Source organism: Balaenoptera acutorostrata, chromosome 1 (assembly GCF_949987535.1).
Source record: "Balaenoptera acutorostrata chromosome 1, mBalAcu1.1, whole genome shotgun sequence".
NCBI lineage: Eukaryota > Metazoa > Chordata > Mammalia > Artiodactyla > Balaenopteridae > Balaenoptera > Balaenoptera acutorostrata.
In genome coordinates this window covers 115,513,111-115,539,802 of record NC_080064.1, presented here as the reverse complement: position 1 = coordinate 115,539,802, position 26,692 = coordinate 115,513,111, and the positions used below count along the sequence as shown (strand labels likewise).

At 39.4% G+C, this 26,692-nt stretch overlaps 1 protein-coding gene across 2 annotated transcripts in view; it reads left to right on the top strand.

The window, feature by feature from the left end:
• The first annotated feature begins 7,885 nt into the window (after positions 1–7,885).
• Positions 7,886–26,692, top strand: part of LOC103018261 (SLAM family member 6-like) — a 30,686-nt gene continuing 11,879 nt past the window's right edge. The window contains exons 1-2 of one of the 2 annotated variants that reach the window (XM_007171825.2): positions 7,886–7,987; positions 25,146–25,511. In XM_007171825.2, the coding sequence (XP_007171887.2) occupies positions 7,921–7,987; positions 25,146–25,511 (433 nt within the window). In that variant the 5' untranslated portion in view covers positions 7,886–7,920. The remainder of the gene's footprint in view (positions 7,988–25,145; positions 25,512–26,692) is intronic. The other variant, XM_007171826.2, reaches the window with a different exon arrangement.

The following is a 26,692-nucleotide window of genomic DNA, read 5'->3' as shown; positions in this document are numbered from 1 at the left end:
CTACCAGTTCCACTACTGGGAGAGGAATTTAACAGTCCCTTATTGTAATAGTGGATTTGTCTATTTCTCCTTTCAGTTCTGTCAGTTTTTGCTTCATTTATTTTGGTGCTCTGTTGTTAGGTGCGTACATATTTAAGATTCTTATCTCTTCTTGGTGAATTGACCCTTCATCATTATGTAATATCCTTCTTTATCTCTGGTAATTTTCCTTGCTCTGAAGTCTACTTTCTCTGATATAATTGCTTGGAAAGCCATTATAGCTTTCTCTGGATTAGTGTTTGCATGGTGTGTGCTTAATTTTATGAGTATCAGCATATCCCCTCAAAGTTAAAAGCAAATTTGTTTTACCTTAATGCCCTGTCATGAGGAAAGAGCACCATGCTTTCTAGGCCTTTTTGTATTTGGAGGCAAATGCATTACAACTGGGTGTACTATGTTAGTACATTTACCAAGTAATCCATAAGGCAACCATCTTTGAATGGGCCCAGAGAAAGAGGATTCTCTAGCTGGTACAAGCTACAATGTAAGCAGCTCTGCCATTGACCACTGTATGAAGTGATCTTGAGCCATCTAATTACTTTTTGGGGCCTGTGGAAGACCATGACAGCAGAAAGCTAAGAGAGGGTCCTCTGATATTAAGCAGAACCACATCTTCTTTGGAAAGTAACTCTCCTCTCATACAGCTTTAGACTTGATATTAAGATTCTTGTACTCTTAATACCTGACCATGGGACACCACAAATGACCATGCAACCTGAGCTGACCATCCTTAACTGGATGGATGGATTTTCAATCCATGTAATCATACAATCAGGCATGTCCACTAGCATTTCATTATCAAGTGGAAGTTATATACAAGAGTAGGCTCAAGCAGGACCTGAAGACAAAATTACATTGCATAAGCAGTTCCCTTACAATCCCAATGCACCTATTCCTGCTGCCAAGACCATCTCTAACATTTGTGGAACCTGGGACAAGAGGACAAATGAACATGCACACAGCATATGTCTACATATGGTTAATGTTAAATAAGATATGTTTGATTCTCCCACCTTGCAATATTGTCCTGTGAGCATAAATGAATGAGTAAATTCTAACAAATTACTCTGGAAGCTGGAAGCTGGAAGTTAATGTTAACCCAATGGAACCACAGTTCCTTAAGAAACTAGAAACTTTCCTGGAAGAGAAAGGAGGTCTGTGGCCAACACTGGGCTACCATGGGCTTCCTACCTGTTTCAGTTGATGGAACAGAGTTTCCTGAAGACTGACTCTTGCAGCTAAGGGAACGGCCATCAGGTAGGCTGTTACCAGAAATAAGAAACATTAGCAAGAAGTGCAGTGCCTATGACTGAAGGCATGCCACAGTGTGGCTTTGGAGGCAGAGAACTGACAGAGATTAGAGAAAGTTTGCAATATCTGGTATTATATACCATATCTGGGTTTAAAGCTGCAAATGTCTCTTTCTCCGTGAAATCAATACCTGACAGGATTTTCACAGGTGTTTGGTAATGCCGACAGTCAGAGAGACTTGCATGTTAGGTTTCTGACCACACATCCCTCAAAAGGAAGAAGAGGCCTCTACACATGTGTTGAGGTTAGAGAGATTTATTCAGTGAGACAACACAAGTGAGGAGGGCATTGATTGCTACACCATGGCATTGCCGGAGAACCTATAATGACATCTTACAGACGAGGCCTGGACTTCACCAGATGGGCCTCCAAATTATTGTTCTGGGTGAAGCAATTTGAGGAGGAAGAAGAGATAGTGGCAATATTGTCAAATATACCAAAAGACTGGGTTGGATGGGAGACATCGGTTCAGCTTTAGGGGATCCGGAGACCAGTGGAAATTATCTTGAGTCCCTAAAGTTAGATTTCTACAAAGCAACCTTCTGGATAGGGGAATAAAGAGGCTCCCACATCTAGCCACAGAGAGACCTCAGACCAAATGTGTAAGAAGCATTGTCATATATAGTGTCCACTAATTAATTTTCATGTGTGTGGGATGGTGGCAAGGAACTATCATACGTATGACCACCTGCCCTAAGTACCTAGCAGCCCTAGTGTATGTGGTGCAGATTCAGGTAAATGGAAGCACTGCCTGGATCCTGGGAGGCAGAAAATCTTACCCACTTGTTTCAGCTAAGGCAGGAGGTGGTATTTTGTTGCAGACTGCACCAGAAGCAAACCCTACCCTGGGAGTCCAGAAATTAAGATCAAGAAATGAAGGGAATCAGAGTGATGTGTAGTTTTAGATCTACAACTGAAACACCTTGGTAGATAAAGTATTCTGCTCCTCTTGTAAAAAGGAGGGCATCCACCAAAAGATGCTCTCTTCCAGTGAGTAGATGCCAGGCTGGTCCCTGACTCTGAACAGGCAGGATATGTGGCAGATCATCTCTAAACCTGAATGCTGTCAGATTTGATCAAACAACAGTTGCATATTTGCCAGTATGAACCCTCTAAAACATCCTAATGATGCAGTGGGACCTGTGCCTGGGTTGGATAGAGAAAGCCAGATTTGATGATCTCATGTACCCAAGGAAAAGGCCAGATCCATAAAGGACCATAAAATTCCAAATCATTAAAAGCACCCACAGAAGAGTTCTTCCACAACCATTATAAAAAGTAAGGAGGGGCTTCCCTGGTGGCGCAGTGGTTGAGAATCTGCCTGCTAATGCAGGGGACACGGGTTCGAGCCCTGGTCTGGGAAGATCCCACATGCCACGGAGCAGCTGGGCCCGTGAGCCACAATTGCTGAGCCTGCGCGTCTGGAGCCTGTGCCCCGCGACGGGAGGGGCCGCGATAGAGAAAGGCCCGCGCACCGCGATGAAGAGCGGTCCCCGCACCGCGATGAAGAGCGGTCCCCGCACCGCGATGAAGAGTGGCCCCCGCTTGCCGCAACTGGAGAAAGCCCTCGCACGAACCGAAGACCCAACACAGCCAAAAATAGATAAATAAATAAATAAATAAATAAATAAATAAAAAAGAAAAGAAAATCCTTTAACAAAAAAAAAAAAAAAGTAAGGAGTGTGACATTACACAGGATGGAAGAGCTCAGTCTCACAAGTAAATGTTGTGATTTGTTTTCTCCTTCCCAACTTGTAGGAGAAAATTTGCAAGGACCTATGAATATTTTTTCTGAAAAAATGTAATGAGATGGAGAAAATTTTATTCACCAAAATTCCAGGGGTTGAGGAAAGCAGCATGAGGAAGACTTGAGACAAGCAATTGGAGTGAAGAGGCTGGAACCCCCTCTGAGGGAAGAGTCACTTGTCGGGAGAACCTGACTTTGAAAGGAGACAGACAGTGAGGGAAGTGCCAACAAGAGTGTAGTTCCCTGTATGACAACCTCCAGATGTTCAGTGAAGTTATTAGGCCAATAAGATGACTAGCTCAAGCGGATGGTTTCAGCGGAATGCAAATAGGGCAGATCTGAAACATCAGGAGGGATTTAGTAATGGAGAAGGCCCTGGGAGGAGGCTATGAGGATGTAGAGGTCAAATATTACTGAAGAGCAAGGAGGGCTTTTGATAGTTCAAGGGTATAAAAGTGAATCTCAGACCACGTTTAATCAAGTTGACATCTGAGTTATGTAAATGTTCATTCCAAGGGATGCTGGGCCAGATGAACTCTGTATCATTGGGTTATTCAGTGACAAGGGTGTCATTAATCAGTGGTGCATGTGGGGTTTCTATGCTGGGTAGAAGATCAAAAGGAGATCAAAAGTGTCTCCCTATTCAGGCTGGATGGGTCTGTAACACCGTAAGTCATCCAAGCCTTTGGTAGGGACTGAGCTGATATTCTTCCTCTTCTCAGACATTGCCACTCCTCCCACCACGTGAGCAACTCCAGACAGAGACCCTCATTATGAGCCAAGTACGGGAATTGAATCAACAGCTTCCCAGAATATCCTAAACAACCACTTCTCTGTCTCTCTCCTCACCCAGACCTCATGACTCTGATTAGCAAACATCTCCCTTGGCCTTTTCTTCCTCGTTAGAATTTTACTGTGTCCAGAAAGAAAACTCAATTTCTCCTTCAGATGCCATGTCGCAGAACTTATCTGTTCTGTACTGGCTCAATTAACTTTCTACACATCCCTAGTTCTGAACACTCTTTATAAGCCTAGTCTTGTTTTGGGTAGTTAGGAGGAGGGGGTGAAAGATGGCATGGATGGAAGAGTATTTTCTGTGGACAAACCCCTATTTGTAAAAGCCAGTAGGTTAACTTGTAAAAAGATGCTCAAATTCACCGGTTATCAGGGAAATAAAAAGTGAAACAAGATACCATTTTTCATATATCAAATTGACAATCAAGATAATAATAGCCAGTATTGGCAAGGCTATGGGAAAATGGGAACTCTCATACACTGTTTGTGGGAATGTAAACATGCACAGCCTTTTGGGGGAGAAATTTGGCAGTATATCAGTACTGTAAATGCACAATGCATTTTGATCTCGAAATTCTACTTCTAAGGAAAAATCTTAACAGGAGCAAAGCCATATAAGTGCTCAAAGAATCATGTTTAAGGGTGTTATGGATGAAACAGCTAGTTGCCTACCTATTCGCTATCCTTTCTAACTATATATTTGTTGATAGTGATGTGCTTAACTAAAAACTGACACTTCACAGACTCCTTTGTAAGACAGAGAAAGGCAATGAAATGTAAGCAGAAGTAATTGGATGGGACTTGAGGAAAAACCTTCTCAGCTTTCTCCTCTTTTCTTCTTTCTAGTGTCTGGAACTTGGACATGATGGTTAGGGTTCCAGCAGACATTCTGTGACCTTAAGGATGGAAGCCACACACCAAGGAAAAGAAAAATATAAGAAGCCTGGGAATTTGATGCTTCATAGAATTACCATTGCTGCTCTGCACTGCTTCCTATAGATTTTTCCTGAACACAGGAGAAAAACAAGCCCACAATTTATTTACCATTATTTACCATTACTATTCACCATGATTAGATCTCTCTCGCTAGCAGTCAAATGTATTTCTAACAGACAGAAGTTTGCTGTAACACTGCTTTAAAATAGAGGGAATAATGTAAGCAGTAGAAATGCCCCTCGCTTCCACTTTCCTGGTTTTCTAGATCGAATTCCAGTCTCAGTATATGAGAATACTGACATTGAACCTCTTTTATTCTTAAAGCAACTTGAGCTTGGCTGCACTTCAGCACGTTCCTCTCAAGCCGCTAGAGAACCAAACTTGTAATGCAAATATTTTTAAATTTGTGGAAAAGAAGACATAAAGTAAACAAGATTCAACAGCTATATAAACTGTATATAAAACCCCAAATTATATCAAAAAAACTAAGAATTGGGAGAAAGAGAGGAAACATACTCAATTTTCGTTGAACATGGGAAAGGAAATAGCATTCTATGCATATCATTGATGATAAGAGGAAAAATAGGTTCAAACTCATTTTTATTCATTTTTAGAAAACCACTAGCAAAATTGAAAACAGGATGTTTATCATCAAAATCCTTAGAAAGTAGAGAAGGTAAAGAAATAGAGTCTAGGGACTTCCCTGGTGGTCCAGTGGTTAAGAGTCTGTGCTTCCATGCAGGGAGCACAGTTCAATCCCTGGGCAGGGAAGTTCTGCATGCCACATGGTGTAGCCAAAAAAAAAAAAAAGAAATAGAGTCTATATCGTGGTCTACAAACTCTACGGCAGGGTTGTGAAAAATAAGTGAAAAGCTTTTAAGCAGGCAATCCCACCACATGTATATTTCTTAATTGTGAACTGCATTTTTAAAATCAGACACCAAAAATTAAAATCTATAAAAATATGAGATATCCATATCCGTGAAATAAACAGTATTTTAGTACTGGCTGTTCATGATGGTTCATACAACATTAGCTAATACCTCAAGGCTCAATATGCATTTAGAGTAAGGTTTATCATTAACAGTAGCGGAGGCAAATCCATATTTTATAGGGTATTCTTGATCTTTTGTGAGTTTGAATTTTTAATTCAAAAATTAAAGCTAGGGACATTTAGCCTGTTTACATTATTCTTCTATTTTAAAGCAATGTGACAATAAACATTTGTGTCTGTTAGGAATACACTAGGCAGCTAGTAAGAGAGCTCTAATCATGGTGACCTAAACAACTTTGAATTTTGGGTGAGTTTCTTGTCCAGTTTAATTGGGTCATCAGTTTTGCCTCATAAATGTGCTGACAAAGAACTTAATCAGGTGTAGGAGAGGGTCAGCTCTGTCTTTTTCTTGTTCTTTGCCTTACATGTGTTCTCTCCAGTCCACAAATGTCAGGAGAACGTTTTAAACAACTTGACCACTCTGTGCTGGTTAATTCAGTGATGCCCATGCCGCCTAGAGAGCGATCATCTGAAACTGACCCAACAAATGAGAGTGCCACTCTCAACCTTGGCCTTGGGACTTCACACTTTCTCTTGGGGTAACTTATTCACACGCGACTGACAAACAGACCAAGACAGGGTGCCAGGGAAATTTTATTACACGTTATGAGTGGGACTTTTTTTCTTATCTTAAAAAAATATATAGACATTCTTCTTATAATTCAGTAGCACACTTATACTCATGTAGCACACTTTGAAGACCACTACTTTATCTTAAAAGTTAACCTTTTTTTCATTTTATTTTAAAATGCACAGAAAAACATACCCAGAGGAACTATACAAGACTGCTGATGATCAATTAAAAAATGGGCAGAGGAACTGAATAGACATTTTCTAAAGAAGACATACAAATGGCCAACAGGTACATGAAAGATGTTCAACATCCTTAATCATCAGGGTAATGTAATCAAAATTACAATGAGATATCATCTCACACCTGTTAGAATGGCTGTTGTCAAAAAGACAAGAGACAAGTATTGGTGAGGCCGTGGGGGAAAGGAAACCCTTGTCCGCTGCTAGTGAGGATGTAAATTGGTACAGCCGCTATGGAAACCAGTATAGCGGTTCCTCAAAATATTTAAAATAGAACTACTATATGATCCAGCAATTCCACTTCTGGGTATACCTCTGAAGGAAGTGAAATCAGGATCTCAAAGACATATCTGACCCCGCACCCCACCCCACTCCATGTTCATTTCAGTCAAGACATGGAAACACCTAAGTGTCCATCAGTGGATGAATAGATAAAGAAAATATTCTGCCATGAAAAGAAGGAAGTTTTGCCTTTTGTGACAACATGCATGGACCGTGAGGGCCACACATTAGGGGAAATAAGTCAGACAGAGAAAGGCAAGTACTGCATCATCTCACTTATACATAGGATCTGAAAAAGCTGAACTCATAGAAATAGAGAGTAGAATGGTCATTTCCAGGGCTGGGAGTTGGGGAGACGTTGGTCAAAAAGTACAAACTTTGGGTGATAGGATGAATAAATTCTGGGGATCTATTACACAGCAAGGTGACTATAATTAACAATACTGTATTACATACTTGAAACCTGTCAAGAGAATAGATCCTAAATGTTACCGTCACACACACACAGAGTCACTGTGTGAGAGCAGGGAGATGTTAACTATCTTCATTGTGGTAATCATTTTGCAATACACACATGTATCAAATCATCATGTCGTGCACTTTAAACTTACATACGTTATGTGTCAATAATATCTCAATAACCTGGAAAATGTTTATGATGGTTAGATTTGTGAGGTGTGATAAGTGATTTTTTATTCTTCTGTACAATTTTCTCTGTGTTCCAAATTTTATATGGATTATTATTACATTCTTACATAAATTATGACATGGATTATTCTCATCAGAAAAAAAAACCTCTTGCTTTTAAAACTTTGTCCTTTGACTCGTCAGGCAAGGAGAGGCTCTAGCTGTGCTGAGAGGATTTGAGAGGACAGTGGGCGCCGGGAGGGGCGGGGAGCGGGGCAGAGGAGGAGCCCAGGTCTAACGCAGTCACCAGGCAGTCATGGACTGCTTATGCAGCCGCTGGTTCCCCACCCAGACCCTGATGCTCCAAATCAGCCTCGTTCTCGGTGAGTAACAGGACGGTGGGGGCTGCTCCTGGAACGACGCAGCTGTGGTAGGAGGCTGAGGAGACAAGTGTGAGGGAGACAGCTGGGCAGCTGGGGCTTGCATGGTATCAACATCCTGTTCCTCCAGCTTCTTTGAGGGTTGAGGGGGGAGGAAAGAGGGACTAGGGCCTTTCCAAGATGACTGCAAGTTCCTCAGGATGGGAAAATCACCGTCAAACCTTTACCTCAGAAGGCAGGTATTTGCCCAGCTTTACTGGGCTGCCGCTGCTGAAATGGTTAGAGCAGTGTCTCATTTTCCAGCTTCCTGTTTGGCAGAGAAACCTCCACAATCTGAGGCCCTTCTCTCCAGCCCCTACCCATCCCCCAGCCTGCTTCCTTCCTCTCCTCCCAGGCTGGGGCGGGCACGTGGGGTGAGGGGCCGGCACAGCTTGCCATTGCCCCATCTTTCAGGGACAGCTGAGCTGTGGCAGCATTCGCAGAGGTGGGGAGGCAGGGGAAGTGGGACCCCAGCCTCTCATCTGCCGGTGACCTTTATGTGTGGTTACAGTTGTTTCCAACTCTTCCTGGGGGGGCGGGGGTAATGCTGCAGGTGCTGCCTTGTGTGTGACTTATGAGCTGCCCCCCTGCCTTTGCAAAGAAGGGCTGAGCTCTGCAGTCAGACCCACTGGGTCACAGATTCTGGTCCTGCCCCATATTGGCCATAAAATCTTGGACAAACGTATATACCCTGGGACAAGTGGCTTTACCTTTCTGAGCTTCAACTTCCTCACGTGTAAAATGGATAGAATAACACCCAACTTGAGGTGTCATTTGGGAGATTAAATGAAACAGAGCACATGCATCCCTATGTCAGAGCAACGTCTGACAGAGGGAGGCAGGGTACTCGTGTACGTAATGTGGTACTTTTCTATCTTGAGGAAAGATTTGCAAATAGACACTGTAAAAGACACAAAAAATTATTGTTTCCTTGTTTTATAATTGACAGTTTTATCATGATCCAACAGTTTATAAAAGAGAAAAAGTTTTCCTCCGGGAATCAAGGGCTTTGCAGCAACACAGAGACTGCACACTCTACTAAACTCCCCATCCACCTCCACCTCCTACACATGGTGAACATTGTGAGAACCTTTAAAAAAAGTCAGTTTCCCCTTACCAATCAATAAGAGAAATACTACCACCATTGTTGATGAGTGAGCAGAGAGTATGAATAGATGAAGCATAAAGAAAAAATAGATAAGATAAATAAGCATGAAAGAGAATGGTCTTCACAGGTAGTCAAACAAATGCAAATTAAGAAGACTGGATATCATATTTTGCCTATCAAATTAACACAGGTGTTTTTCTTTAATGAGACTACTCTGATGACAACGGAACAGTGTGACAGGCACTCTCATATATTATGGTCAGCTTTTTAAATAAGTATAAAGCTTCTCTGTAGTCCATCTTATGTGTCAGAAACATTTAAACATTTAAAATGTTCATACCTTTTCCTTGGTAATTTCACTTCTGGGATTTACCCCAAAGAAAAAAACCTTCATGCAGAAGAATCTTATGCACAAAGACATTCTTTTTGGTTTACTTATAATAATGAAGAAATTGGAACCAAACAAGAGGGTAAATTACAATGGGCAAGTTACAACACGAAGGTGGTGACAATGACCGCTATAGGTAGGCAGAGCTGTCTGGGTGAGTGAGAAGATGAAAAGGACTTGGTTAGAAGGAAAGACAAGAATAAATATGTGTTGAGCATCTACCATAGGATTTCTACCATACTAGGAATATTATGTACATTATCTCATTTCAGCCTCACACAATACATGCTTCCTGTGGGGTTTCCTAATGAGGCAGGAAGGGTCAACACAATGGAAGACCCCCTGCTAAACACCAGGCACTGTGACATATGTCGGAAATCTGGCTTTATACATGAGCCCCATTAAGTAGATGACACTACCTTCGTTTTGCATTTGAGGAAACTAAGGCTCACAGAGGCTAATTAACTTGCCTGAGGTCTCAGAACTAAGAAGCATCACTAGGCATCTAACAGCTCCAGGACCTTGTTGTGCCTCAGGCTGCAGAGAGGTGGACACAGGCTGCACTGCCCTCACTGTCCTAACCCTCCCCCGCCCTCCCACACACAGAACTCTGACCTCTTAATTAAGGGATAGGGGAACCTCTGCTATTTAAAAGAAATCACTCTTCTCTCGCTACTTCTGACCCTCCCTTCGTACCCCAGCCTCTAGGAAAATTATCCCATTTACATTTCTCAGTAAGGAAACAGCTGCTCCCTTACTGCCTTCCCCCATCTGAATTCCTTTTCCTTTTTCTACTCAACAGTGCTATCATTTCCTGGTTAGGATCATAGAGTCCACTGGGAGCAATTCAGGGAGATCTGCTGGGGGTTTTCTTGAGATGTAGTTACATCTAGGCTGGCTCCTCTGCGCTCCCAGAGCACTTCTACTGCTCTGCCATTACAGCACTTGTCAACATTCTCAGAGAGCTGTGTAGGTGACAGGGTGGCGAGGGGTACACAGGAAGCTATCTGCCCATCTGTTCTCTGTTTGTGCACTTGTAGTTGCCTAACAACCACTGAGGGCCGGAAGTCCCCCATAGAAGATATAGCTGTTCCTGCCTTGCCCAAGCAGGCATCAGCCATGCCGAATTATAAGCAGGTCGAGAGCAGTCATAACCAGGCTGCATGGAGTCCCACATGACAGGGGAGGGCAGGGAGCTGGATGGGTGCCAGTGGCTCTAGCCACAACGTCCTTTTCATTCCTTAAACAGTGACAAAACAAGAACTCTTTCCTCTAAGTGCATCTTGGATTAAAGCAGATTCAGGCAGTGCTGGGTTCACGATTAACTCATTTTTATTAAGAATTGAAGTTGAAGTTGATTGAACTAGTGAGCTTTTGTCCTTTATTTAAAATAATAATTTTAAGACGTTTAAAGGATATGGTATCATATCATCATATTTAATTTCAGTTCCTTAAAAATTTGCAAGGGAAAAATTTTATGGACGTATATTTGCATGTGTCCTCAAGGCAGGGCACACAGGATGTGTTGATATAGGAGAAACGGAAATGACCTTCTTTACACTGCTCTTACGCAGCCTTTCAGTCATATTTGGATGTGGTCCCTTTTCTGTATGTTCTAATGGGTTCCAGAAGTGCACTAGGAAGAGAATTGGAAATCAGGAACTGGGATCTTGTAAAAATTGTTGCACCAGTTTCTCTCTAGCGATTTTTCTCAGTTTTCTTGTAAATTGTTAACTTTATCTCCCTGTTCATAGTAAAGAATCTTTTCTGTAGCCCAAGAGAAATAGCTTAATAAATTTCTTTAAAAATGAAAGAGAGAGAGAACAAGCAAGAAAAAAAACAAAACAAAACAAAACCCAAAACCCAGGAGTCAGGAAGCTTGCAACAACACACGGATGTAAGCTTCACAGCTTTATGGAGCTCCTGCAGCTCTCGTCATTAAATTGTCCGTCTTTGGAAATTCCCTCATTCCTACCTTTTCCTGAACTCTGACCAGTTGCTTTCTCTTTAATAGTTTAATTCCCTGTTCAAAAAACCAAACATTGCTTTGTGATCACAAACTGTCTCTTACTCTAGAGTGTTTTGTCTGAAAGAGAGTAAAATGCTTGAATCACTGCCTCCAGCACACAAGCATGATCTAGTGTCTCCAATCTTTCAAAACCGTCCCTTGAAAATCTAAATACCCAAAAGAAGAAATTAAAAGCAGGAAATAACCACACATACAAAGGAAGTTAAACAAAAAACTATTTTGCTTAACTTTATACAAATATATTGAAAACTGAGATGCAATGGATCATTTTCTAGAAAGATATAATTTACCAATACTGAGTCCAAAAGAGAAAGAAAATCTAAACAGATAAGTTACCTGCTATGGAAACAGACTCTGGTGTTTCTCCCCTACTCTCCCACTACTACCACTACTTCTGACACTAGATGTATGAGTTCTTTTCCCCACACCAAACAATTTGGTCATTTTCCAGATACCAGCTGGGTGTCCTACAATTTAACACAATTATAATACTATCTACCTGCAGCTTGTGTCAGATCCCACAGGTTAAGGGTTCAGTCCCTTATTCTCCCCCAACTTCAGACACTAGTTAAAAGTCCAGGTTGTTAGCTGTGCTTCGTACAGACTGGCTATAAATCAGAGGTTCCCGTGACCTTCTTGTCAGGTTTGGTTAATTTGCTAGAGCAGTTCACAGAACAACGGGAGATCAGTTTATAGTAGATCACTGGTTTATTATTAAAAAAAATGTAACCCATTAACAGCCAGATGGGCAAGATGCATAAGGCCAGGTATGTAGGGAGGGGGGCAGAGTTTGCACGCCTTCTCCAGGTGTGCCACCCTCCGAGCACCTACTTGTGTCCACCAACCCAGAAGCTCTCCTAACCCCATCCTTTTGGGTTTTTATGGAGACTTCATTACACAGGCAGAATTGATTAAATCATTGGCCACTGGTGATTAAACTCAGTTGCCAGCCCTTCTCCACTGTCAGGATGACAGAGTGTGGGACTGAAAGTTCCAACCTGCCAACAAGGTTGGTTCCCCTGACAACCAGCTCCCATCCTAAGGAGCTTTCCAAAGTCATCTTATGAACATAAATTTCAGCTGTGGTACAAAGGGGTTTGTTATGAATAACAAAAGATACCCATTTCACATTTATTGCTCTGGAGCTATTTCAGGAACTGCGAAAAATATTAAATATTATAATGCCCCTGGAGAGCTTATGTAGGAAATTGCAAAGGCTTTAGGAGCTCTGTCCCAGGAGTAGTGGACAAAGACCAAATATATATATAATAAATAATAATAACACATTACCTGATTTTAAAAATAGGTTAAATTGTCTAAGACCTATTCTTTAAAAAGAAATTGGCACAGGTAGTTTCATAGATTACTTATAACCAATGTTTATAGTACAGATGATTTTACCTTCACCACTACAATTTAACAGTGTTTTAGACATACTGGTTAATACAGTTAGACCTGTGTTAAATATGATTAACAAAGGAAACTTAGGTGACACAAACCAACTTTATTTAACACTTCATGAAGTGGGCATTCTCCATTTCCAAGGGTCCAGAGGACTGTAAAATAGGGTGGATGGCAGGAAGCTTTTATAGGATAAAGAATAAGGAATAAGGAAGAGGAAAATAGAAAATGAATAAGGAATAAGAAAATAAGTACGGAGCCCAGAATTGGCCTAGTGTTTGGGGATTGGCTGACTGGATATTGCAGTTTCTGGTCAAGCGGAACATTTACAAGAGCACAAAAGTCATCTAAGTTTGGGTTTGCTGACATGGCAATCCAGACAGGAGTGACTTAGTCTTGGGCCTAGAAATTTATTTCAACAGACCAGAGAAAGATATGAGGTATAAAATTTCAAAGAGGAGGGTTCTATTATCATTACTTATAGATGATTTAATTTTTTACTTGAAAAATCCAAAAGAATCCAGAGAAAAATTATCACAAATGATAGGAGAATTCAGGAAAAGAGTTGTATACAAAATTAATACAAAGAAATAAATGAACATGTTACATAGTACTAATAACCAGAAAGACATGACATCAGAAAAATAAAATGCCTATGTATAAACATAACAAGAAATGTGTCAAAGATATGTGACAAAAATATAAAATGCTATTGAAGAACACAAAATAATTCCTGAACAAATAGAAAAATACAGCATATTACCCAATAGGAAAATTAAATTGTAAAGAAATCAGTTAGGGCTTCCCTGGTGGCGCAGTGGTTGAGAGTCTGCCTGCCAATGCAAGGGACACGGGTTCGAGTCCTGGTCTGGGAAGATCCCACATGCCGCGGAGCAACTAGGCCCGTGAGCCACAGCTACTGAGCCTGCGCGTCTGGAGCTTGTGCTCCGCCACAAGAGAGGCCGCGACAGTGAGAGGCCCGCGCACCGCGATGAAGAGTGGCCCCTGCTCGCTGCAACTAGAGGAAGCCCTCGCATAGAAAACAAAGACCCAACACAGCCAAAAAAATAAATAAATAAATTTAAAAAAAAAAAAGAAATCAGTTATCCTGAAATTAATCTATAAATTAAATGTGATCCTAGTGAAAAAATTACCAACAAAGTTTTTTTTTGAATCCAGATTGTTTATATGGAAAATTATGAAGCAAGAACATTCAGAAACATTCTAAAAAATAAGCATAATCGAGGGAATAGGTCTACCAGACATTAAAACACATCATAAAACAGCAGAATATCAGCACATGAATAGACATGATAAGTCCAGAAAAGACACAATAAATTATTTTGAGACAACTGGCTAGCCATCAGAGAAAAAAAAGGTTGTATTCATACTACATACCTCATACCAAAATAAATTCTACAGGGACCAAAGATTTAAATGCATCTGGAAATTTCCTCTGGAAATAGATAAGTGATAGTTGCACAATATTGTGAATATACTTAAGCCACTGAACTGTACACTTAAAATGGTTAAAATAGTAAATTTTATGTTATGTATATTTTTACCACAATAAAAAATACATCACATAAAAGATTTAAATACAAAATGAAAAAAATCATGGAAAGATTTATTTAATAACCAAGAGTAAGAAAGGCTTAAGCATGACAAAGACAAGGGCAAAATCAAAAACATCTGTAAGCAGAAAATGTTGATAGATTTAACCTTATGAAAATTAACATTTCCTCATGGCAAAAATGACTACCCATGGTTAGAAAAAATGTCACAAATTAGGAAAAATAGTATAACTCATATATTAAAAGCCAAAAAAAGAGGAAGGTACTTAAATGTTCATCAGTTGAGAAAAAAAAAGAGGATCAATAATAATTCAGGAGAATTCTATGTGACTATGCAAAAGGCTAAGTCAGTTCTTTATGTGCTGTTATGAAATAATTACTAACCTACATCATCAAGGAGGAAAACAAGCACTGTTCAGAGAAGATTACATAGTATGTTATCATTTGTGTAAAAAAGAAGGGGAATTATGTATGTGTTTTCTATGCATATGGATGCATATGGGTAGAATATCTCTGAAAAGGTACAGGGAAAAGGAAAAAAGAATGAGAGTCTTTTCACAGTTTATCATTCTGTACCTTTTAAATTTTGAGCCTTGTGACTTTACTGGCTATTCAAAAGCTTAATAAAGTTAAAAAAAATAAACTGCCCTGACTCACTGTAGACCTAAAGACACAAATATGTTGAAAGGGAAAGAATAGAAAAAGATCCACGTAAGTCATAATGAAAAGAGAGCTGGGGTGACTATTCTGATATCATAAAAATAGATTTTAAGTAAAAAAAAAGTGTTATGAGGCAAAGTGGGACATTTTATACTGATAAAGGGTCAATTCATCAAGAAGATATAATAAGTATGCAATACACATGTCAAACAACAGAGCCTGCAATTTTGAAACAAATATTGACAGAATTGAAGGGAAAAATAGACAGTTCTACAATAATAATTGAAGACTCCAATGCATTATTTTCAATAACAGATAAAACATCTAAACAGAAAATCAGTAAGTCACAGAGAACTTGGGCAATACTATAAACCAACTAGATCTAAAATACATATACAGAACACTCTACCCAGCAACAGCAGAATGCACATTTTTCTCAATTACACATGGACATTCTCTAAGATAAACCATGTTAGGCCATAAAACAATTCTCCATAAATTTTAAAACTTCAGCATTATAGAAACTATCTTCTTGGACCACAATGGAATGAAGGTAGAAATCAGTAACCAAAAGAAAGCTGGAAAATTTGTAATTACATGGAAATTAAACAACATACTCTTACGCAATCAATGGACCAAAGAAGAAATCACAAAAGAAATTAGAAAATATTTTGTGATGAATGAAAATGAAACAAAACATACAAAAATGTATAAATGTATTAAAAGTACTGCTCAGAGATTACTTTATGGTTATAAATGCCTACATTAAAAAATAAAAAAGATCTCAAATCAACAACCTAAATTTATACCTTAAGGAACTATAAAAAGAAGAGCAAACTAAACCCCAAACCAGAAGAAGGCAGGAGATAATGAAGATTAGTGCAGAAACAAATGAAATAGAAAGCAGAAAAATAATAGAATCAGTGAAATCAGTGAAACCACAAGTTAGTTTTTCGAAAAGATCAACAAAATTGACAAACTTCTACCTAATCTGACTAAGAAAAAAAGTGAGAAGATTGCAGTATAACTAAGGTCAAATATTAAAGCTGAGGTATTACTGACCTTATAAAAATTACAAAGATTATAAGAGAATCTCATGAAGAATTTATGCTAACCAATTAAATAATCTATGTGAAAAGGACAAACTCCTAGAAATACATAAATTATCAAAATTGTCTAAAGAAGAAATAGAAAATCTCAACAGACATATAACAAGGAATTGAATTAGTAATCAAAAACTTCCCCAAAAAGACAAGTTCAGAACTGGATGGCTTCACTGCTGAATTTTACTAAACATTTAAAGAAAAATTAAACCAATCCAACTTAAACTCTTTCAAAAAATAAAAGAAGAGGTGGGAACACTTCTCAATACATTCTTTTTGTTTTTGTTTTTGGCCACGCCACATGGCTTGTGGGATCTTAATTCCCCAACCAGGGTTTGAACCCAGGCCCTTGGCAGTGAAAGCCCGGAGTCCCACTGGACTGCCAGGAAATTCCCAATGCATTCTTTTTTTTTTTTCAGTTTTATTGAGATATAATTGACATACAGCACTGTATAAGTTTAAGGTGTACAACACAGAGACTTGACTTACATATATTATGAAATGATTACCACAATAAGTTTAGGTAACATCTGTCATCTCATATAGATACAAAAAATGTTTTTTTTCCTTGTGATGAGAACTGTTAGGATTTACTCTCTTAACAACTTTTAAATATACCATAAAGTAGTGTTAACTATAGTTACCCTGTTGTACATTACATTCTATATGTTGTATTACATTCAATACATTCTATGAAGCCAGCAGTACCATGATACCAAAGCCAGACAAAGATATCACAAAAAATATAGACCAATGAAGATGGATATACATGCAAAATCCACAACAAAATACTAGCAAATAGAATCCAATAGCACATTAAAAGGATTACATACACCATTACAAGTGGGATTAATCCCAGGAATGCAATGGTGGTTTAACATAAGAAAATCAGCCAGTGTAACACATCATACTGATGGATGAAGAAAAAAAAATACATGATCATCTTAATAGATGCAGAAATAGCATTTGATAAAATTTAACACTCTTTCATGACAAAAACTCTCAGCAGAATAGGAATAGAAGGGAACTTCCCTAACATGACAAAGGGCATTTATGAAAAACCCACAGTGAACATCATATCCAATGGTGAAAGACTGAAAGCTTTCTGTTGAAGATCATGAACAAGAAAAGGTTGCTTGCTTTCACCAGTGCTATTCAACATTGTACAGGAATTCCTAGCCAGAGCAATGGGGCAAGAAAAAGAAATGAAAGGCATTCAAATTGGAAAGGAAGAAGTAAAACTATATCTATTTGCAGATGACATGATTCTATACATAGAAAATCCTATAGAATCCACACACACACAAAATACTAGAGCTAATAACTTCAACACAGTTGTAGGGTAAAAAACCAACACACAAAAATCTATTTTGTTTCTATACACCAGCAATTAAAACTCTGAAATGGACATTAGGAAAACAGTTCCACTTATGATAACACTGGAAAAAAATAGGTAGGAATAAATTTAGTCAAGAAGGTGAAAGACTTGCACACTGAAAACTACAAAATAGAGTTGACATAAATTAAAGAATACCTAAATGAATGAAAGACATCCCATGTTCATGGAATATAAGACAATATTGTTAAGATGGCAATACTCCCCAAATAAATCTACAGATTCAATGTAATGCCTACCAAATTCCAATAACCTTTTTTTTTTCAGGAATGGAAAAGATGGTCTTCAAATTCATATGGAGAACACATGTTTCCCAATTTGAAAACTTGCTACAAAACTACAGTAATCAAAACAGTATGCTACTGACATAAGGATAGATCTATAGACTAGTGGAATAGAATTAAGAGTCCCTAAATAAACCCAAACATCTATTGCCAATTGATCTTCAGTGAGGATGTCAAGATCATTCAATGAGGGGAAAGAATAGCCTTTTCAACAAACGGTACTGGGATAACTGGATAACCAATGCAAAACAATAAAGTTGTACCCCTACTAATATCATATACAAAAATGAACTCAAAATGGGTCAACAACCCATTGAAACTATAAAACTATTAGAAGAAACATTAGGGTAGATCTTCATAACCTCAGATTTGGCAAAGGATTCTTAGATTTGACATCAAATGCATGAAAAACAAAAGAAAAATAGATAAAGTGGACTTCATCAAAATTAAATACTTTGGTGCATCAAAATATATTATTAAAAATATGAAAAGACATTCTGCAGAATAGGAGAAAATGTTTGCAAAATCATATGTCTGATAAGGATCTGGTATCCAGAATATAAAGAACTCTTACAACTCAACAACAAAAAGACAAACAATACAATTTTTTTAAATGGGCGAAGGATTTTTTTTTACATACATTGCATCATTTATTTAACTGGTCTAGCTGAGAAAAAATAAAAGTTTAGATAAGTCCCAAGATTGTTTTAAAATGATTTTTTTTTCCATTCCCAACAGAATGCATTAAAAAACAATGGGTACGTTAAGATATTCATTTACTTGTAAGCAGACACTGCTTTACATAAGGTTTTGTTTGTTTTTTTACTTTTTTTAACATCTTTATTGGAGTATAATTGCTTTACAATGGTGTGTTAGTTTCTGCTTTATAACAAAGTGAATCAGCTCTACGTATACATATATCTCCATATCCCTTCCCTCTTGCGTCTCCCTCCCACCCTCCCTAACCCACCCCTCTAGGTGGACACAAAACACTGAGCTGATCTCCCTGTGCTAAGTGGCTGCTTCCCACTAGCTATTTTACATTTGGTAGTGTATATATGTCAATGCCACTCTCTCACTTTGTCCCAGCTTACCCTTCCCCCTCCCCGTGTCCTCAAGTCCATTCTCTACATCTGCATCTTTATTCCTGTCCTGCCCCGAGGTTCTTCAGAACCTTTTTTTTTTTTTTAGTTTCCATGTGTATGTGTTAGCATACGGTATTTGTTTTACTCTTTCTGACTTATTTCACTCTGTATGAAAGACTCTAGGTCCATCCACCTCACTACAGATAACTCAGTTTCGTTTCTTCTTATGGCTGACTGATATTGCATTGTATATATGTGCCACATCTTCTTTATCCATTCATCTGTCGATGAACACTTAGGTTGCTTCCATGTCCTCGCTATTGTAAATAGAGCTGCAATGAACATTGTGGTACACGACTCTTTTTGAATTATCATTTTCTCAGGGTATATGCCCAGTAGTGGGATTGCTGGGTCATATGGTAGTTCTATGTTTAGTTTTTTAAGGAACCTCCATACTGTTCTCCATAGTGGCTGTATCAATTTACATTCCCACCAACAGTGCAAGAGGGTTCCCTATTCTCCACACCCTCTCCAGAATTTATTGTTTGTAGATTTTTTGATGATGGCCATTCTGATTGGTGTGAGGGGATACCTCATTGTAGTTTTGATTTGTATTGCTCTAGTGATTAGTGATGTTGAGCATCCTTTCATGTGTTTGTTGGCAATCTGTATATCTTCTCTGGAGAAATGTCTATTTAGGCCTTCTGCCCATTTTTGGATTGGGTTGTTTGTTTTTTTGATATTGAGCTGCATGAGCTGCTTGTAAATTTTGGAGATTAATCCTTTGTCAGTTGCTTCATTTGCAAATATTTTCTCCCATTCTGAGGGTAGTCTTTTCGTCCTGTTTATGGTTTCCTTTGCTGTGCAAAAGCTTTGAAGTTTCATTAGGTCCCATTTGTTTACTTTTGTTTTTATTTCCATTTCTCTAGGAGGTGGGTCAAAAAGGATCTTGCTGTGATTCATGTCATAGAGTGTTCTGTCTATGTTTTCCTCTAAGACTTCTATAGTGTCTGGCCTTACATTTAGGTCTTTAATCCATTTTGAGTTTATTTTTATGTATGGTGTTAGGGAGTGTTCTAATTTCATTTTTTTACATGTAGCTGTCCAATTTTCCCAGCACCACTTATTGAAGAGGCTGTCTTTTCTCCATTGTATATTTTTGCCTCCTTTATCAAAGATAAGGTGTCCATATGTGCGTGGGTTTATCTCTGGGCTTTCTACCTTTTTCCATTGACCTATATTTCTGTTTTTGTGCCAGTACCATAATGTCTTGATTACTGTAGCTTTGTAGTATAGTCTGAAGTCAGGGAGCCTGATTCCTCCAGCTCCATTTTTCCTTCTCAAGATTGCTTTGGCTATTCGGGGTCTTTTGTGTTTCCATACAAATTGTGAAATTTTTTGTTCTAGTTCTGTGAAAAATGCCATTGGTAGTTTGATAGGGATTGCACTGAATCTGTAGATCGCTTTGGGTAGTATAGTCATTTTCACAATGTTGATTCTTCCAATCCAAGAACATGGTATATCTCTCCATCTGTTTGTATCATCTTTAATTTCTTTCATCAGTGTCTTATAGTTTTCTGCATACAGGTCTTTTGTCTGTTTAGGTAGGTTTATTCCTAGGTATTTTATTCTTTTTGTTGCAATGGTAAATGGGAGTGTTTCCTTAATTTCTCTTTCAGATTTTTCATCAATGAATTTGGTAAAGTAGCAGGATACAAAATTAATGCACAGAAATCTCTTGCATTCCTATACACTACTGATGGGCAAAGATTTGAATAGATAGTTCTCTGAAGAAGATATATAAATGACCAACAAGTGCAAGAAATGATGTTCAACATCATTGACCATTAAGGAAATGTAAATCAAAACCACAATGAGATACCACTTTACACCTACTAGGATGGCTTTAATAGGAAAATAAGAGGTACTAGTGAAGATGTGGATAAATAGGACCCCATGTGCGTTGTTGGGACTGCAGAATGGTGTAGCGACTGTAGAAAACAGGCATTTCCTCAAAAAATTAAACTTAGAATTACTGTATGACCCAGAAATTCCACTCCTAGCTATATAGCAAGAGAAAATAAACCATATGTCCACACAGAAACTTGTACACAGATGTTTGTTACAGCATTATTCATAGTATCCAAAAGGTATAAACAACCCAAATGTCCATCAATGAATGCAGGGATAAACAAATTGTGGTATATATGTACAATGGAATATTCTACCATAAAAAGGGACAAAATACTGGTACATACTACAGCTTGGGTGACCCTTGAAAACATTATGTTAAGTACACGGAGCCAGACACAAAAGGTTACATACTGTATGATTCCTTTTATGTGATATATCCAGAACAGATAGAAAGTAGATTAGTGGTTACCAGGGGATGGGGGAGAATGATAACTTACTGGGTACTGGGTGTTTTTCTGGGATGATGAAAATGTTTTAAACCTAGAGAGAGGTAGCAGTTGCACATTGGGAATACACAAAATGCCACTGAATTGTATACTTTACAGTGTTAATCGTATGAGAATTTCACCTCAATGAAAAAAAAGACATGCACCTAAGAGTATGCTGGTACAATTTTTGAAATACAACAACAACAACAACAACAACAACAAAAAAAACTTAGAAAGCTTCCAAAGGGAAAATACTTTGAAATGAAAAATAATCAGACTTCTTATCTGCAATACTGGAAGCTTGATGATGGTGAAAAGACATCTATGTGCTACTTAAAGGAAAGGATAATAATCCATGCTATTCAGCCTCAATGCCACTTACTAGCATGGTAAGAGAAGACATTAGCATTTAAGTAAGGATTCAGAGACTATATCACTCACAGAGCCTATTGAAGGAAAATCCTCAGAAAAGTTGTCCATCAAACAGGCAGTTAATCGTTAACAGTAGGGAAAGATAAAGAATAAGCAGAGGTAAGCGAAAAACCATACAACAGTTGTAATTAAACTGCAGTGGATTATGGTAATGTGACTGGGAATTTGTGATTTAAGTGGTAGGTGAAGATTCTTGAAATAGAGTCATATTTTCAGAGAAAATCTAATAAATGTCTAGAAATAGAACACTTGACTATGTCAGTGAAACCTCCAAGTTGGAAGGATATTGCAGGGAGAGGTGTAAGAATATTATAAGGCTGTGTAGTGAGCAGAGGATGTGGGCTAGTGAACGTTCTGCATTTTCATTCTACTTGGGGTGGTGGTGAGCATTGGGGAATAAAGAGCAGACAGGCATCATTTGAATCTTTTAATATAATAGTGAAGAAATATACATATTAAGAAGGTGAGTGCTAATGGAATGAGAAGCACAAAAGAATTTTGGGAGTACTAAGGAGAAAAAGAAAAGAATGAAAGGAAGTCTCACCTCACCTCTCAGTAGCGCTGCCCTAGTCATCCACCCCTCCTTCTTGAACCACTTTCCATCTTTAGTTTTTCTGACCCTGCACTCACCGGGTCTTCCCCCACTGACTGCTCCTTCTCCACCTCTCTCAATGGACCTGAATCCTCTGGTGGTCAGTGCTATGCCCTCTTTTCTTCCCTAGCTGTAATCACCTAATCCCTAGGTGATTTTAGCTAATCCCGTGGTTGTTAAGTAGCATTACTGTGCTGAAGGCCACATTTCCAGCCTTGACATCTCCCCCTGGACTTCAGACCCTTCCCTATGGCCCATTTAACATCCATTCTTGGAAGCCAAAGTTAACATGTCTAAAACTGAATTCTTGTGTTGTGCTTATCTTCACCCCAAACCTTCTCCTCCCCAGGCTTTTATGGTATTTACAGCTCAATAAATGTCACCCCATCTACCCAGTTGCTTAAGCCAAAAACCTAGAAATCATCTTTGATTCTTCTTTTCCTTCTCTCTGACATCCAGTCCATCAGCAACCTCTTTCAGTCTACCTCCAAATTTTTCCTGAATCTCCCCATTTCTCCCCATCCCCTACCACCATCCTTCTCTCACTTAACCTATTGTAAAAGCCTCTGAACTGGAATCCCTTTTCCTCCTCTTGCCCTCCTATAAACCATTCTGCACACAGTATCTATTCTAAAGTGATCAATAAAAATGTAAATTACATATTACTCTGCTAAAAACCAGCTGGCAGCTTCCTGTTGCATTCTGAATCCGTCCAACCCCCCTACCCACCCTACAAATCCTTTCCTGCCTCGGCCATCTGTTTTCAGTTCTCATCTTCACTTACTCTGTTCCAGCCATAGCTCTCACTTCGTCCCACATGGAGACCAAGATCATTTCTGCACTGGAAACTTTGCACATGCTCTTTCTGCTGCCTGGAATAATTCATTCTGTCCTGTCATCATTCAGGACTCACTTTAGTTGTCACACCCTCTTTGAGGACTTTCTTGATGAACCACCCACACCTCACACTTCCATCAAACCACCATATTCTATCACATTATCCTAAGTTCTTGGCTACAAGCAACAGAAATCAACTGACTAGTTAAATATGTATACTAAAGGAGAGTAGGTGGCCCACAAAACTTTGAAGGATCCAGGTGACCAGGCTTTGAGATGACTCGTCCAGGAACTGGTCCAGTAGAAGCTGGTCTGTCACTCCTGACACAGACACCACAGCTTACATCCCAACACCACTAACTCTGGACACTTGACTTGCCCCAGAACTGCTGCCTCCATTGCCTTAGGCAATCAGGTGGCTGCTGCCATAACTCCCATTGTCAATAGCACATATACTATTGTCCTCCTCTCATCATGACACTAGCTTCTGTTTGGAAGTCTGGGTAGGTGCATCTGATTGGAGGAGCCCAGGTTATGTGCTGTCTCAGCTGCAAAGGTGGCTGGGAAAGTATCAGGCATTTTCACCTTCTATAGCGGGATATGGGTTTGCCTCATAAGATAGAAAATGCCATAAATGTGAGAAGAGAGTTCAGATGCCAGGCCACAGATATGAAAGCTGTGTCACATCCTTTTTTTTTTATAGCACTTATAATTATCTGAAGTCATTTGTTTCCCCTGCTTTTTTCAGCAGTCTCTCTCACTAGAATGGAAGTTCCATGAAAGCAGAGACCTGGTCTGTTTGTTCACCACTGTATCTCTGGCAACTTCAGTGGTGCCTAGCTCATTAAGCATTTATTGAATGAAGGTGAGCTGAGGGCCCAAAGGAGTAAAAATTTGTATCAAATAAGTAGAGTTTCAAGAAAGAGAGAATAGTCATACGTCAAATGTGACAAGATGGTCCCATAAGACTAGGATTGATGATTGACCAGTGACATATGGATTTGTTAATTTTAGGGAGTTACTAGTAACTCAGTCAAGAGCAGTTTCAGAGGAGTGGGGACCAGAAACTGTAATGCAGTGGGTTGAGTGAAAAAATGGTGGCAGCAGGGAAAGCTGAAAGGATTTTCTTCTGGTATATACAAACAAATGGGGAAATTGGATTATGATTTATCATCTTCAATATTTTCAGTTTCTATTTCCTGGAATTAAACCAAAGGCCATGTTGGGTGCAAGCTGCAAGAAAAGGAAAGATCATGAGTCTAGGAGGGTGACAGACATGTGCTTGAATCAAAACTGCCAACTTCTAAGCAAGACCAACGTCTAAGCAAGTTACCTCTGCAGCTTTGTTTCCTTGTCTGTAAAAATGGAGATAATTCTCTTTTTTTTTTTTTTTTAATATTGGAAAGCTAGTGACTGGTTTTTTGTTTGTTTGTTTGTTTGTTTTAATTTATTTATTTATTTATTTTTGGCTGTGTTGGGTCTTCGTTTCTGTGCGAGGGCTTTCTCTAGTTGTGGCAAGTGGGGGCCACTCTTCATCGCGGTGCACGGGCCTTTCCCTGTCGCGGCCTCTCTTGTTGCGGAGCACAGGCTCCAGACGCGCAGGCTCAGTAGTTGTGGCTCACGGGGCCCAGTTGCTCTGCGGCATGTGGGATCTTCCCAGACCAGGGTTCGAACCCGTGTCCCCTGCATTGGCAGGCAGACTCTCAACCACTGCGTCACCAGGGAAGCCCCCGATAATTCTCTTTTTATAAATATAAAATTAGTGTGATGTGAAAGCAGACAGTAGATACAGCATAATGTTTGCTCTGCTTCTTTCTTCCTCCATCCTTAGCTCTTCCTTCACCAGATTCCCAGACAATCAAAGACCCCAGCTCTTCCTGCACATTGAAAAGGATTTTGGGGGGATCTGTCCAGCTGCGACTGAACTCCTCTTTGGGTCCTAACATCCGAGAAATTGAGTGGAATTGGGATTCTGAGGATGATGAGAAACCACAGCTGCTGGTGTCCTGGAGGCCTAATACCCCTAATCCTGATTGGTATGACCTTGAAGAAAAACACAAGCACAGATTCAACGTAACAGAGATGGCTTTCCTGAGCATCAGGAACCTCACTCTGGAAATGAGTGGACTATATACAGCGAAAATCAAATTCCACTCAGGAAAATCCCAGGAGGAAGTCTTTAGACTCTGTTTATATGGTAAGGTATGGGACCGTGCCCCAAGCAGGCATTCCAACAACCACTTTATCTAAAGTAAGTTAGAAATCAGGTTTTCTTAAAAAAAAAAAAAAAAAAAAACCTCTTTTTTAGGAGTTTTTACATCTCTTCTGATGCCCTAAAAAGAAAACTAAATTTTAAAAATTACGTCTTATGAAAAACTAGCTACAATTTCTTAATTTCTTACAATTTCTTTTTTTTTTTTTTTTTTTATTTATTTATGGCTGCGTTGAGTCTTCGTTTCTGTGCGAGGGCTTTCTCCAGTTGTGGTAAGCAGGGGCCACTCTTCATCGCGGTGCGCGGGCCTCTCACTATCACGGCCTCTCTTGTTGCGGAGCACAGGCTCCAGACGCGCAGGCTCAGTAATTGTGGCTCACGGGCCTAGTTGCTCCGCGGCATGTGGGATCTTCCCAGACCAGGGCTCGAACCCGTGTCCCCTGCATTGGCAGGCAGATTCTCAACCACTGCGCCACCAGGGAAGTCCACAATTTCTTTTTGTTTGTTTGTTTGTTTAAAAGTATTTATAACAGGAACAGAAAGGGGCTTAAGCTTCATCACCTTCCAGTTAATCCGCCCCTAGCAGAACCATGGTAAGGCCTGACCACCACCATCCTCCCCTCCTGGGCTGGGCCCTCATCCAAATCCCACTGCCCACTCTCGGGGCCCACACACAGCTGGCAGAGGGAAGGTACAGGGTACAGGGTGGGTTCCAGGGCTACACATCTCATGAGAGGCAGCCCATAAAAGTTGTAAAGCAGAGGGATCACTTGAGAGCCCCCAGCAGCCCCGGGGAGTATAAAAGTATAGAGGCCCACCCACAAATATCAAAACAACTCTCCTTTCAATTGTAAAATACTACAAAGTTGATTATTAGAAATACACAATTATATCAGAAATAGCCTTAGCCGCTTGGTTCAAAAACTGATTTAAAAATTCTTAAGTGACAAAACACTTGGCAAAACGAAAACAACAAAACTGGATGAAGAAAAAACACTAAGTAGGAGACTGAATGTTAGAACTAGTCATTAGGTAAAATGCTTTTAAACCAGTTGATCTGAAGTCCAGCTGGAGAGATTAGGACAAAACTCTGTCCTAGATACAAGTCAGAGATACAAAAAGAGACCCAGCCCCTGTCCCGTTCCATCACCTCTGCTTGGGTTATC